At 41.0% G+C, this 14453-nt stretch overlaps 1 protein-coding gene across 6 annotated transcripts in view; it reads left to right on the forward strand.

The window, feature by feature from the left end:
* Positions 1-14453, forward strand: part of TMEM263 (transmembrane protein 263) — a 24826-nt gene continuing 10373 nt past the window's right edge. For 2 of the 6 annotated variants that reach the window (XR_002515833.2, XM_003907094.4), the window contains exons 1-3: positions 1-2023; positions 3056-3123; positions 13500-13569. Coding sequence is in view for 5 of the 6 variants with exons in the window: in XM_003907094.4 (XP_003907143.3) it covers positions 1444-2023; positions 3056-3123; positions 13500-13569 (718 nt within the window). In the remaining variant the exon portion in view is untranslated. Of the gene's footprint in view, positions 2024-3055; positions 3124-3184; positions 3382-5249; positions 5366-7129; positions 7149-13499; positions 13570-14453 lie in introns of those variants that run through there. The other 4 variants (XM_009181609.3, XM_009181608.2, XM_009181610.4 and 1 more) reach the window with 4 other exon arrangements.

Consider the following 14453-nt stretch of genomic DNA (forward strand, 5'->3'; position numbering starts at 1 on the left):
TGGCTTTTAATAACTGTAAAAATGCAAAATCTCCCAGGAGTGGCTACAATCTTGTGTCATTTGTACTTTGATAAAATTAAGATTCTCTTGTAAAACGACATACAAAGAGAAGAAGAAACAAGACGTAACTGTGCACTTCATAATTTTACCTAGAGTTCAACCTTCAAAGGTCACATATTAAGGACAGAAGTTTCTGTAATAACAAGAAAACAGAAGATACCCGTTTCTTCACATACTGGATAAACAGAACAATCCATGGATCCTGCTAATCATCCAACCCATATGTTGAGTTGACAAGATTATTTAATTTCTTCTTTCTGCTTTGAGAAACTAAAATATCTTGACAGTCTGAGCACAGTGGCATAAGTGGCCTTAATTCTCTGATTTCATAAGTTAATACTTAGGTTGAAGCTATAAACTATAGTCCATTCCATTTAAGACCTGGATCAAAGTTAGCTTCATCCAGCATGCTTTAGCATGTCCTTTCTGAGCTATGTTGTCAATAGTTATCATTCAGTTCCACCATCCTGAATATTCTGCAGTTGATAAACCATTTTGTGAGGTTTTTTTTTTTTTGCTTCCTGTGTATGTTTTTGACTTCGCGTGTTTTTGCTTCATGTGTTTTGAGTTGCTAATCAGATTGCGAAAGGAAACATCTCACATTTGCATAAGACTTCACCGTTCATAAAGACCTTTCCCACCAACCACAAACAAATGTATGACAAGTTTCCCGTTATCTTCATTTTATAGGTGTGGAAAGGGAGTCAAAGAAAAGTTAATCGATACCATTGATCTAGGTAAGCAGGCTTTGAGCAGTTTTCCCGTCCTCAAAACGACCTTGAGGTAGCTCCTGCAACCCCGCTTTGAAGTTCAGAGCGAGACGGTCTCACGTTCCAGGGGGCTCAGCTCAGGCGGGGCCGCCACGCGCCTCCCCGTGCCTTTGGACGGGCGAGGACCACGTGGAGGCGCCTGGTCAGCAAGTGGCAAGGACGCGGTGCAAAGCCAAGCTTTCTAATGCCCAATCCACGGCTATTTCAATACTAAACACCCACCTCTTCAACAAATTTCGAACGCCTGGCAGGCCCTGCACCAAGCCTAGGGTGATGGCGACCCAGGCGGGTTTTTACTCAAGGAGCTCAATTCTAGGGCAGGGAGAAGTAAAATAATAATAATAAAAAAATCATAACAAACTGAAAAACACATAAATAAGCCACGTCGCTCCTCACCCCTAGCACTTAGTCACAAAGGCCTGTAGAAAGCCCCGACGTGAACGTCTGAGCAGGCCCGGCTGTCACTCCCTGAGGACAGCAGGCAAGGGAGGCTGACGTCCCTGGAAGAAGAAAGTGCTGGAGAAACTGGCGACCGTCCCACCTTCCCTAAGGCGAAGGTTCTGAATTCTGAAGACCGTTACTCGGCACGGAACGCGACTCCGGGCACCCGCAGATGCCAAAGCACCAGGCCTGGGGACCGCGGCCTACGCGTCTCCCAGGCTTCGCGCCCCTCGCCCGATCTGATTGGATGGTGGCGGAAAAAGGCGGGGAGACCCCTGGAGCAGGCGCGCGCAGGCCTGCCGGGGGTTCCCACGGAGGCGCCCGGGGGCAAAGGGGCGGGAGGGGGGCCTCGGAGCGTCGCGCGTGCGCAATTGGGACAAAGCCGGTTGGGGACTGCTGGGAGGGCCGGACCCTGCGAGAAACGGGTGGGCGTAGGCCCGGTGGGCGCGGGAGGGGCCCGGGCTGCAAGAGCGCGCGTGCGCCTCGGAGCCGGAGCCGCGGGAGGAGGCGGGAGCTGAGGAGGCGGCGGAGGGGGCGGGTCGCGTCGGGCGCCACGTCCGCAGCCAGAGGCCGCCGCCTCCACCGCCGCCGCCACAGTTTTCCAGCTCCACATCCTGAAAAGACGCCTCCAGAGCCGCGACTGCCCGGGGTTGTGCCGGCCGCAGCTGCCGCCCAGGCCGCCTCAGCTCTCCTCGGCGCCGGCCTGCTCCCTCCGCCCGGCTCCTGTCCTAGCGCTGGCCGCGACCCCGGCGGTGAGTGAGTCGGGATGCGAGGGCAGGGGTGCAGTCCCGGCTTCCTGCCCTCCTCCGTCGCCCTCTGCCGTCGGCGCCCCTGCCCCTCACCTCCCACTGCCCGGCCTGGCTGCCCAGCTGGGCCTCGGCGAGGCCGGAGAGGGAAAGGGGGAGGGGCGGGACGAAGTTGGGGGCGGATGGAGGTTCGCTTCTGGGGTTACTCCTCCTTATACGTCGCTGACTGCCACGCCGCGATTGGAGCTTGGGCACTCCCCTGGAAAGCCTCCGCCTGACTTCTTAGCGTCTGGGGGTTCGGGGTTGCGGACGGAGGAGGGAGGTGGGGGGCGTCAGCAGCCTGGGAGGCGGATGCAGTGGAGGGGCTTGGGTACTGGTCTTCCTCGCCCTGCAAACTCCTGACCTGTTGATAAACCTCCCTCTTGGGTTCAGGCACACATGACTTGTCCCCCAGTCGACACCCCCATAGGTCTTCCCGGGTGGGAAGGCTGTATCCCCACGCCCAACCTAAAGTAAAAGTGGGAATGGAGAGGGTGCTGGCGGCGCCCAGGGGTGACAGGGAGTGCTGGAGCACCCATCCGTGCCGTCACTGCCTCCCAGTCTAAATAAAAACTGCCTGCTCTGCACACGCAGCTTCAAGACCGATCCCCCAGCTCCCACTTCCAATCAGATCGCTTGTCCTAAACCCTTCTTACATAGAAATTCTGGAACCCATCGGGAGTGGGGGGTGTGCTGGGTGTACAACGTGGAGCGGAGGGAGGAGGTGCCAAGCTCAGCGCTAGCCACGGCGCCTCCAGGGTCATTTTCTGCCTCCTGCCACGTCACTCTCTCTGCTACAGAAAACACACACACACACACACACGCTTGCCTAGAGCCTAAAGGGATCAGTGGGGAGAGAAGGGGCCACCCGGAAGGGTTTGGAAACACCTAGAGAAAAGGGAAGGGTTCTTAATTTGATTTTTGCGTCTTTGTGAACGCTGCTAATTCCAAATGAAAAAAGTTGCTATATGTGATTATTTGCTGTATGCTATTGTTTAGCCTTTGAAACTTCTGCTGGTGTGAGTGCCCTCAAGGGTTCCCCAGAAATATCGATACCACACCAACAGGTAAACGCGCGCGCCAGTGTGTGTGTGTGTGTGTGTGTGTGTGTGCGCGCGCGCGCGCGCCCATACTTAACTTTTTAAAAAGAAAGGGAGAAGTAGCCTTTGATAAACCCATATGCATCCTGTTTTGCTTTTTCCACTTTCATTTCTTTAGTCTTTGTTAGAACAGATGTACCAGAAACCAAGTTCAGTAAAAATTTGTCCATTTATAGAAAGCATCGTTAGAAATTATAACGGTTGCTACATTAGACAAATATACAGGTAGGTGTCTGTGTGTGTGCATGTGTTTTTTTTTTTTTTTTAACTACAGGAAAATCTTTACCTTTCTTTGTTTCAGTTATTAGGTATTTACTTTTTTCCTGCTTCCGGAAGATACCTCACTGGATTATATATAAACATCTTGAGAATAGGACCTTTGTATGCTTGTTCACAAGGATGCCTCAGTGCCTAACAGAATGTTTGACACATAGTAGGAATGCAAATATCTGTTGAAATAATATGAAGATGGTGTGCTGGTTCTCTGGTTTAATAGAGTATTGTAATTCTGCTTAATGTTTCGTTTAAGGACAACCCTTAAAAATTGCCTTTTTGACGCTGTCAGTTATTACTCGTCTGGGTGGGCACTTACAAATTTTACTGGCAGATGACTTTTTCTTCCTTGCTAGATTGAGAGCATTTCTTGTAGCCTATTTGCTGTTGATTTAATGGGCAGGGGCCATCTTTAAAAGCAGACTCTTCCCGATAGTTGGTTTAACTAGAAAAACATAAAAACAGCTGGATTTTTAATGTACTCTGCTTGTTGGTGTATATGTTTTAGAGCTCTGTATAAATATATTTTTGAATCTCTTTGCAGTTGTTTGGCAAAGAAGCTAAAACATGGGAGTGAGGATGTGGCAAAGTTCTTTTAGGTAGAATATGTGGAAAGATTTAGCTAATTCATTTATAGTTGTCTTTTTCTATTATAGGGACATTGGCACCTACTGTTGAATAACAGGTAGTTTTAAGTGGCTTTGCCGATAAACTTGTGCACTGTATTTTGTAGTTAAGCTTTATATAGCGTGTTAGTGTTATTTAACTTCCTTTGGTGTATAGAGGGGTGGTGCTACCCAGAGGAAAATGTATGTACTGTTTTCAGAGTTTTTTATTATGAATAAAAACTTTATATATGAAATATTACTGAAACCCACAAACAACATGGATTCATCTGTTTTCCTTTAAAAAGAAAACCAGTTTCCCAAGAGGTGTTTGTTTACTTATTTCTATTATTGGAATAAATTATCCTTTAGGGAATTGTGTTGTTAATCCTTGCTCAATATATTCGCCAGCTACTAAATCTATGATACTATTGTACTGGGCAAGAATTATTTCTCGCCATCTCTACAATGCTTAATGTAACTGCTGATGAATTTGTAGTCATGATATACAGTCTACAACAAAGAGGTCTTTCATATGGCACAATTTCTTAAAAACCCACTTATAACCAGTTTAGTTGGTATTGTAATAGTTTATTCACACTTCAGGACCAAAAGGTAGAACTGATTTATGTCTGTAGAAGAAGTTAAATCATTTGTGCTTATCTAAAGATATTGTGTGTCATTACTGCCTTCCTTAGAACAGTATGTGTTGTTTTGTTTTGTTTTGTTTTGTTTTGTTTGGTAGAGACGAAGTTTTGCTATGTTGCCCAGGCTGCTGTCAAACTCCAGGGCTCAAGCGATCCTCCTGCTTCGACCTTTGAAAGTGCTGGGATTATAGGCATGAGCCACCAGGCCCAGCCAGAAAGTATGTTTTTAATAGAAACTTGTGCATTCTGAGCTCCTAGAGAGCAGATATATTTGTTTCTTGAATATATAATTTGTTTCTTGAATGACTCACTAAATGGCAAGTGCTGGAAAAGTCTATTCCCACTGGATTGTAAACTCTGGTTTAGAGTAGTGCCTGTGTGTGCTTAATCACACTGAACTCCTAATTGCATACCAGTGTGCCTGCCACATAGTAGGGCTCAAGTATATGTGGAATTAATGATTCAATGAGTTCAGGGCAGATAGTTTGTATAGAATTTAATAATTATAATGTATTACTTAAGAGTGACATTTAAAAATGGTCGTTTTGATTTTTTTTCCGGAATGGAGTCTTGCTGTCTTGTCCAGGCTGGAGAGCAGTGGCGCGATCTCCACTCACTGCAACATCCACCTCCCAGGTTCAAGAGATTTTCCTGCCTCAGCCTCCCTAGTAGCTGGGATTACAGGTACCCACCACCACACCTGGCTGATTTTTCTATTTTTAGTAGAGATGCGGTTTCGCCATGTTGGCCAGGCTGGTCTCGAACTCCTGACCTCACGTGATCTGCCTGCCTCAGCCTTTCAAAGTGCTGGGATTACAGGCCCATTTTGAAATTTTTACTGTCAGTTGATACTTGTCTCTACATATATACTCTTAAATTTTATTAGTAGATTATTTACCTTTCAAAGTTTTAGATTGGGGTCTATTTATCTTCACAGTTTCTACTATAAGAGAAACAGGTCTCCTGCAATGGTGATAATAAGCAGGATAGTAATATAAAAAGTATTTATCTTTAGTAACGAAGTGGTAATATCCATAAAGAGGTAATATCACTAAAAGTTAGACACATATTTGTGTGTAGGACTTCGGAATGGTTTATGTGAATGAAAAGTACAGATGACACAGTTAAGGATTTTAGCAAATACCTTTATAAGGTAACTCAGTGTCTTATGATCAAATTAGGAATTCAGGAAAAAAAATGTCAAATACTTGTGACTTTTTAATTAATAAAAATTAATACTAATTTTTATTACCCTAAGAGTTCTAGAGGAATTTTGATACTACATACTGACTATTAAGGTGTGATGTACAAGATACCCAAACATCAAAACAAAACTAATCTTTTTTTTTTTTTTTTTGAGATAGAGTCCTGCCCTGTCACCCAGGCTGGAGTGCAGTGGTGAGATCTTGGCTCACTGCAACCTCTGCCTCCTGGGTTCAAGCAGTTGTCCTGCCTCAGTCTCTTGAGTAGCTAGGATTACAGGCGTGTGCCACCACGCCTGGCTAATTTTTGTATTTTTAGTAGAGATGGATTTCACCATGTTGGCCAGGCTGGTCTCGAACCCCTGACCTCAGGTGATCCACCCGCCTTGGCCTCCCAAAGTGGTGGGATTACAGGTGTGAGCCACGGTGCCTGGCCCTTGTTTTTTTGTTTTTTTTTTTGTTGTTTTTTTTTTTAGTCTCAATGAAACTAATCTTTGTGGCACTTAGGACTTTCAGGGCTTTCTAAATAGTGAATTCCTCTAGTCTAGGTTAACATATGCCCGGCACGGCAGGACTCCAGAGTTGCTACTGTCTTGTTTATTGATAATCCTGTTGGTAACTACTGCTAATAAATTTTTAAATGCAACTGAATATTTCTATATAATAGTATCTAGCTTTTTACATTTCACACTCCTCTACAGAAATACTCCTAATTTAAGGCCAGAATGAACTCATGCTGGGTGTGGGAGTGGGAGTGTGGTTGGACTGGCAAGGAGAGCTGGTAAGTCTGAGAATATACCCGGAAGCAGCCCCAGGCGAGAGTGAAATCTCTTGAAAGTCTAGTTATCTTTAAAAAAACAGTGCTCAAGCACTTTTCATTTTACTTTTTACTGTGTGTGAATTTAAAAATAAAACAGTATTTTACATTACTCTAGATTAAAATGCAGGCATTATGTCTCTCCTGTGGATTCTTAAGTCCTTGTGTTTAAAAAGGTACATTTGGAAAGCATGACTTTAGCTTAGAGTTTTCTTTTTTTTAACCCCCAATTTGGGCCATATATTGATATGTATTTCTTCTTGTGATGCTTAAAGTATATGCAGATTCTCTCCCCTCCCCTCCCCTCCCCTCCCCTCCCCTCCCCACCTGTCTTCATCCTGTCCTGTCCTATCCTGTTGTTTGAGACAGGGTCTCGCTCTGTTGCCCAGGCTGGAGTGCAATGGCACGATTATGGCTCACTGCAGCTGCTTCAACCTCCTGGGCTTAGGTAATTCTTCCTCTTCATCCTTCCAAATATGTGGGACTATAGGCGTGCGCCACCATGCCCAGTCAATTTATTTATTTATTTATTTATTTATTTATTTATTTATTTATATTTTTGTAGAGATGAAGTCTCATTATGCTCATTATGTTTTCCTGGTCTTGACTTCCTTAGCTGAAGCATTCCACCTCAACCTCCCAAAGTGCTGGGATTACAATATTTTCTTTTTTCTCACAAATACTATCTCGCAGCTTACAACAAAAACATGTACCAACAAATTGGTAAAATATGTAAATAAGATATTCAAATTGCATGCCAGGGAGAAATAGCAATCCGAGTAGCGGTCTTGAGGAGGTGTGGAAGTGTAGAGGAAGATAGGACACAACTATGCAGGGGCCTACCTAGTTGAGCTTGGATTTTAGCTATAAGCTTCCTGGAAGCCAAAGAGAAGGAAGACATTACACCTTTGTGTCTTTTAAATATAAAAATGCATAAATCTTTAAGAAAAAGTACTAAATATTTGGAGGAAACAAGACATTTTCTGAATAATTACCTCTGAAGAAATTTCTTATGTGGAGTTCTGTATCAGAGCTATTAAGTGTTGTAGTGGATAATGTCTTTAACAGTATTGTACAGTTAATATAGTAATAACCTGCATAAGGCTGTTTGTCAGGATTTCCTTACCCAAGACATAACTGTGAACAAAACTCAGTGATATCATTTTCTTAAAGCATCATGTGATTCAAGTACATTGTTTTTTAGATTATTAACTTCATCTGTGGCTAAAACTTAGAATAATTAGGATTAGATGAACTATGTAATCTTTAAAAATATGATTTATGAATATCACTGATTTCCAAGACTTGAAAATATGTATTTTTCTTTAATTATAAAAGCAATACATTTTTATGGTAGAAAATTTATAGACATTAGTTAACTATGCATATTTCTATATGTATTTAACTATGCATATTTCCATGTATATGTATTGAAAACTATATACAAATACTATATATATTATGAATATATAAATGCTATATATACTACTTCATGCATGTGTATGTAAAATGTGAAACTTATGTATTTCTAGTCCCCATGGCATCTTTATTAATACTTTGGCATACTTTCTTTCAGTCTTTTTGTATGCATTTTTTAAAAAATTGGGTATGATGACATATGCCTTTTATAGTCTCTAAATATAGCATTAGCATATTTCTGTAGTATTTGATCATAAATTATTTTAACATCTGCATAATGTGTGTCTTTTGGAAGCTTATAAATTCCTCTCTTGCTTTCCATGACCCTGTACTCATTTTTCATTTTCAGATGTGTTTTGTTTGTTTTTGCTGGCTTCTCTTTTGCTCACCTCTTAATTATGAGCTGGCCAATTAAGACTGTCAGTTGGCTTCTCATCACTCTTTTCCTTGATCATATCACCCACTGCTCAGAGCTTCAACTATCACTTCAAACTGCTTTTAGAACCTCAACTCTAACTCAGACTTTATGCTGAGTCTCTGGCCCCTTAAATCCAATTGCCTGCTGAACGTCTGTGGATGCCCTGAAGGTATTTCAAATACAGCTTGTTCAGAAACAAGTCCTTCATCTTCTTTCAAAACGTTTCTCTTCTGATGTTCTCTGTGTTCATCATCTCTGTTTTATACTAGAAATATGACATGAGATTCTCCCTTTCATCTCACATTAATACCCAAGTTACATTCTACTTCTTACAAAAAATTCAAGTATATGAGTGTCCACCATGCATCATTGATTAAGTCTCTGGTGATAGAGTAGTGAACAAACCAAGCATTTGTTCTCATGGAGCTTACATTTTAATTGGGAGCGACCCAAAGTAAACAGATTAGGTGAAAATGATAAGAGTGGAGGGTGCTCATCTATTATAAGGTGGTCAGGGAACATCTTCTGATAAGGGGACATTTGCAGAAGGACTTGAGCCATGTACATATACTGGGGAAAAGACTTTGAGGAAAGGATAGACAAGGAACTCTGTGTTACTAGACTGGAATGAACAAGAGGTAGAATAGTGGAGATGGCGATTAAATATCTGGCCTCAAAGGCAAAGGTATAAGGACTCTGAATTTTATTTTAAGCAAAATAGGAAGCAGTTGGAGGATTTTAAGCAGAGTATGACATGACTGGACTGAAAGAAGAACAAAGGTGGAAGCTCAGAGACCCATTCAGAGATTTTGCAGTAGTACAAGTAAGAGATTATGATGGCTTAAAGTGGTAACAGTAGAGGTAATGAGAAGTGGTTATATTCTGGATTTATTTAGGCAACAGAATTTACTGATAATTAGATGGGAATGTAAAAGAAAAGCAGAATTCAAAGGTGACCCTGGTATTTTGGTCCAAAGCATTTATTTAGACATGAAAATTTGGCAGAGTTTAGACTGTCATTCTATCTTACTGGACTACTGAAATAGCCACTTACTGTATTAATCTCTCTGTCCTTCCATCTCTTCTTGCTTCAGTTAGCATCTTAAGGCACAGATATGACAGTGTAACTCTGCTCATGGCTTCTTATTGACTACCCACAGAAGGATGAAGTCAATTCACATTATTTAGATTAAATTGCATATGTGTTATGCTCTCATAAAGCAGAACTAATTTTTTTTAATTGTGGTCTTTCTCTTAATTACAAGATAGGATATAGAAAAATAATTGTTTTTAAGGGAGACTGTATTAGAAATAAAAGGTAAGACTGTTGGTAGGGATTTATGGGGTAGGCACCAGAAAGTCAGTTTTGAAATGTATGCAGTTACAGTCATAATCACACCTATTTTTAAACTCCAGTTAAAACATGTAAGATGGTTGGGCATATGTAATTTCCCATATTTCTCTGTAGGGTATGGTACCTTCTGTTGATTGACCAGCCAAGTGATCTCCTGGATTTGTGTGTAAGTGTATGGTATTAATATATAGTACTGAGATTACCGTGATGAACAAGTTGGACAAAGGTGTCTGTCCTCTTGAAATTAATAGTCCAGTAGGGAAGTAAGTGGCTTCAAAATCATCATTTCTCAGAAGGGACACATATTCTTCCAGGAATTTGTGCATGTTTTGTTTTGGAATATGTTAAATAGTATTCTTATCTTAGGGTTAAGGCTAGAATTGTCTTTGATTTTTAACTATCCTAAACAGCAAGTATTTAATGAAGTTATTTGTCCTTTTCTGTACAGCTTATGGTCAAGCCGAGATTCAAACTCAGGCACTCTGACCCCAGAGCCTTAACCACCATCCTGTATAATTTGTTATGATCTTACCATGATGATAGATCAAAGAAAATATAAATGTGAATGGTAATAAATGTACCTTTGTGATTTGGGGATTTTAAAATTAAGGCATATCTGTCAAGAACCTCTTTTCCCAGTAATGCATCAGCTGAAATTCTTCCTGGTTTTTCTGTGAGAGATTACTTAGCTTTACTATTCCTTTTTAAATCTTATGTTTGGGATGATGTGCTAAATTCTCACATCAAACCAGGATAAGATTAGGTGCCATTGATAAATGACCTGAGTCAGGATTTTCACTAGAGCAATTGAAAGATATTTATTAAACACAGCATTTGCTGCTGGACTCAGTAGGGGTGCAGAGAAGTCTCATCTTAAATAGGATTTAGGTTTTAAAGGCATAACAAGATGAATTCCATGAAGTTAAAACCACCTTTGAAAATTCCCACTTCTCACAACCTCTGCCTCTACCACCCTCATCCAAGCCACCAACATTTTGTGGCCTGAATTATTGAAGTTGTTTCCTAATGGGACTTTCTGCTTCTGCTGTTGTTCTTCTATTGCTTGTATTTCCCACAGCAGCCAGAATGATCTTTTAAAAGATCACCTTACTCTTTTGTTCAGTGCCTTTTACTAGTTTCCCATCTCACTCAGTTAAGAGCCACTCTCCATCTTCACCTTCAAGGGCCTACATTGATCCAGACCTCACTCTTTGACTTCCTCTCCTTCTGCCCTTGATGCCACCCTGCCACACTTTACTGGCTGTTCCTTCTTGCTGATCCAGGTAAGCTCCCACATCAGGGCCTTTGCTCTTGCTATTGCTTCTTCTGCAAAGACTCTTCACCTAAATATCTTGTATCCTTACCTTCTTTGAATGTCATCGCAGTAAAGCCTTCACAGACTATCCTATCTAAAATATCATATCCTCTCCCTATCCATCCCTGGCTAGGCGCGGTGGCTCATGCCTGTAATCCCAGCACTTTGGAAGGCTGAGGCAGGCAGATCACCTGAGATCAGGAGTTCGAGACCAGCCTGGCCAACATGGTGAAACCCCATCTCCACTAAAAATACAAAAATTAGCCAGGCATGGTGATGCGCGACTGTAGTCCCAGCTACACGGGAGGCTGAGGCAGAAGAATTGCTTGAACCTGGGAGGCAGAGTTGCAGTGAGCTGAGAGCATGCCAGTGCACTCCAGCCTGGGTAACAGAGCAAGACTCTGTCTCAAAAAAAAAAAGAAAAAGAAAAACTTTATTAAAAAAACACACCGTCTCCTTATCCATCCCTTTTTCTCCATAGTATATAAATACCGCTGACATAGAATACTCTCTTTGTGTTTATTTATTGCCTTTCCCCACTGGAGTATCCGTTTGGTGATGGCAGAGATTTTTTCCGTCTGTATTGATTACTGTACTCCATGCACCTAAAACATTGTCTGGCCCAGGAGTAGGTGCTTAATCAGTGTTTGTTAATTAATGTATTGAACTACATTGTTAATTTTCACAATATCCCTTTTAATATCTATTGTATATGTACACATACAATAATTTGGACTCCAAGGATGTATGACTAGGAAATACTTAGTTGACTGCTGGGATCACAACCTTAGTTTTCAGGCCAAGCCAGACAGTATATTATAAAGAACACTTTTAGACCAATCTTGACTTGCTCTAATCTTGACTTACTCAAGTGAATTTAAAAGGCAGTGTTTTATGATAGTAAAGGAAATTGGGAAAATAAAATTTTAATCATGTTTTCCTTACTGCAGCACAGCTTAATTTCATTTCTTAGGTTCCCTTACTACTTAGAGTTAATCATAGTATAATATATATTTTTTTACAGTAAATTTTGAATTCTGTTACTGCCTCTGTTTATAAGAGCTCTAAGAACAGCAGAAAGTCATTAAAATTGATCTGTTACTGATTCAGATTGGTGGTGTCATTACAAGAGTGGGATGTCTTTTTTTTAAGGACTTTCTCAGATAGAACACCTTAGTATTTATTTATTTTTTCAACTTTTAGGGTCAGGAGTACATGTGCAGATTCTTTACATGGGTAAAATCGTGTGTTGTGGGGGTTGGGTGTACAGATTATTTCATCACCCAGGTAGGTAGTTTTTCGACCCTCACTCTCCTTCCTCTCGCCACCTACAAGCAGGCCCTGCTGTCTCTTGTTACCTTCTTTGTGTCCATGTGTACTCAGTGTTTAGCTCTCATTCATAAGGGAGAAAATGCAGTATTTGGTTTTCTGTTCCAGCGTTAATTCACTTAGGATCATGACCCCCAGTTCCACCTGTGTTGCTGCAAAGGACATGATCTCATTCTTTTTTATGGCTACATAGTATTCCATGATGTATATGTACCACATTTTCTTTGTCCAGTCCACTGTTGATGGGCATTTAGGTTGATTCCATGTCTTTGCTATTGTGAATAGTGCTGTGATGAACATCACACGTGTGTGGTAGAATGATTTATATTCCTTTGAGTTATAACCAGAAATGGGAACGCTGGGTTGAATAGTAGTTCTAAGTTCTTTTGAGAAATCTCCAAACTGCTTTCCACAGTGGCTGAACTAATTAACATTCCCACTAGCAGTGTATAAGCATTCTTTTTTCTGCAGCTTTGCCAGCATCTGTTATATTTTGACTTTTTAATAATAGCCATTCTGTCTGGGGAACACCTTTTTTAGTTATGGTATACTTTTTTCTTTAAGTCTATTGTGAAATAAGTCACAATTAAGTTAACCAGTATTCTGTAGGAGGAAACAACATTTTGGTTGGCTAACCCCTACCTTCCAGCTCTCTTTCAGTGATTAACATTCATTTGTAGTTGAAGCACCACAGTAACAACGTAGGAAAACTTACACTGTGACTGCCACTCTTTGGTGGGTGTTTCACATAAGATTTATATTGTCAACTGGTACAATTTAAAGTATTTATTAAATGCCACAGTTTGAAGTAGGAGAGAAACAAGACGAAGACTAGTTGTAGAGTGGGTATAAAATGTTGTTTATCTGAATAATGTCGATAAAATCACAATTTAGCATGTGACAAGAGGTAGTCTCATATGTTGAGGTTAAAATGAAATGTGTTTGTATGTTTTTTTTTTTTTAGGAGATCATGAATCAGACAGATAAAAATCAACAAGAAATCCCATCATACCTTAATGATGAACCACCAGAAGGTAAGTATACATCTGTAACACTAAGAATGGAAAAATATACTGAATTAAAGTTCTGATAGTTTTTATTTTTTAATTTTTTTTTTTTTTTGAGACAGAGTCTTGCTCTTTCACCCAGGCTGAGTGCAATGGCATGATCTCGGCTCACTGTAACCTCCACCTCCTGGGTTCAAGCAGTTCTCCTGCCTCAGCCTCCCAAGTAGCTGGGATTACAGGCGCCCGCCACCATGCCCAGCTAATTTTTTGTATTTTTAGTAGAGACAGGGGTTTCACGATGCTGATCAGGCTGGTCTTGAACTCTTGACCTCAGGTGATCCACCTGCCTCGGCCTCCCAAAGTGCTGGGATTACAGGTGTGAGCCACCACTCCCAGCCCTGATTTTTAAATTAAATTTAAAGAAATATAACCTGTTTACCTTGTCAGTAAATATGTCCCCAAAATAATTGAAGATAACATTTTTAGCCTCTAATAAGAAAGCACAGATAGTGGTGAATAGGGACACAATTTTACCATATAAGGCATAATATTTTCCTGTCATTCTTCTTTTAAGACCATTTTAGAAGTATGAGTATCCTTTCATTTGTAAAGGGTGAGGATGGATACAGAGGAAGGATGGACTGTGTTTAGTTTTGATATCCTGCATACAAAATCAGCCTAATTCAAGAGGCATTAGAGATTTGTTGTTAAACTCCTATTATTCATTACATTGTAATTGGTAGCTCTCCTCCTCTATTAACACATGATCTTGGGGTCTGCTTCATTTGTTTTTAAGTCATAATTCTCTTCTAGTTTGAAAACTGTGATACCATGAATCATTTTAATTCTTCAAAAACCCTTGGAAACACACCTGAATGTCCTGAGTACATACGGAAAATTACTAGAGGCAT

Source organism: Papio anubis, chromosome 9 (genome assembly GCF_008728515.1).
Source record: "Papio anubis isolate 15944 chromosome 9, Panubis1.0, whole genome shotgun sequence".
Taxonomy (NCBI): Eukaryota; Metazoa; Chordata; class Mammalia; order Primates; family Cercopithecidae; genus Papio; species Papio anubis.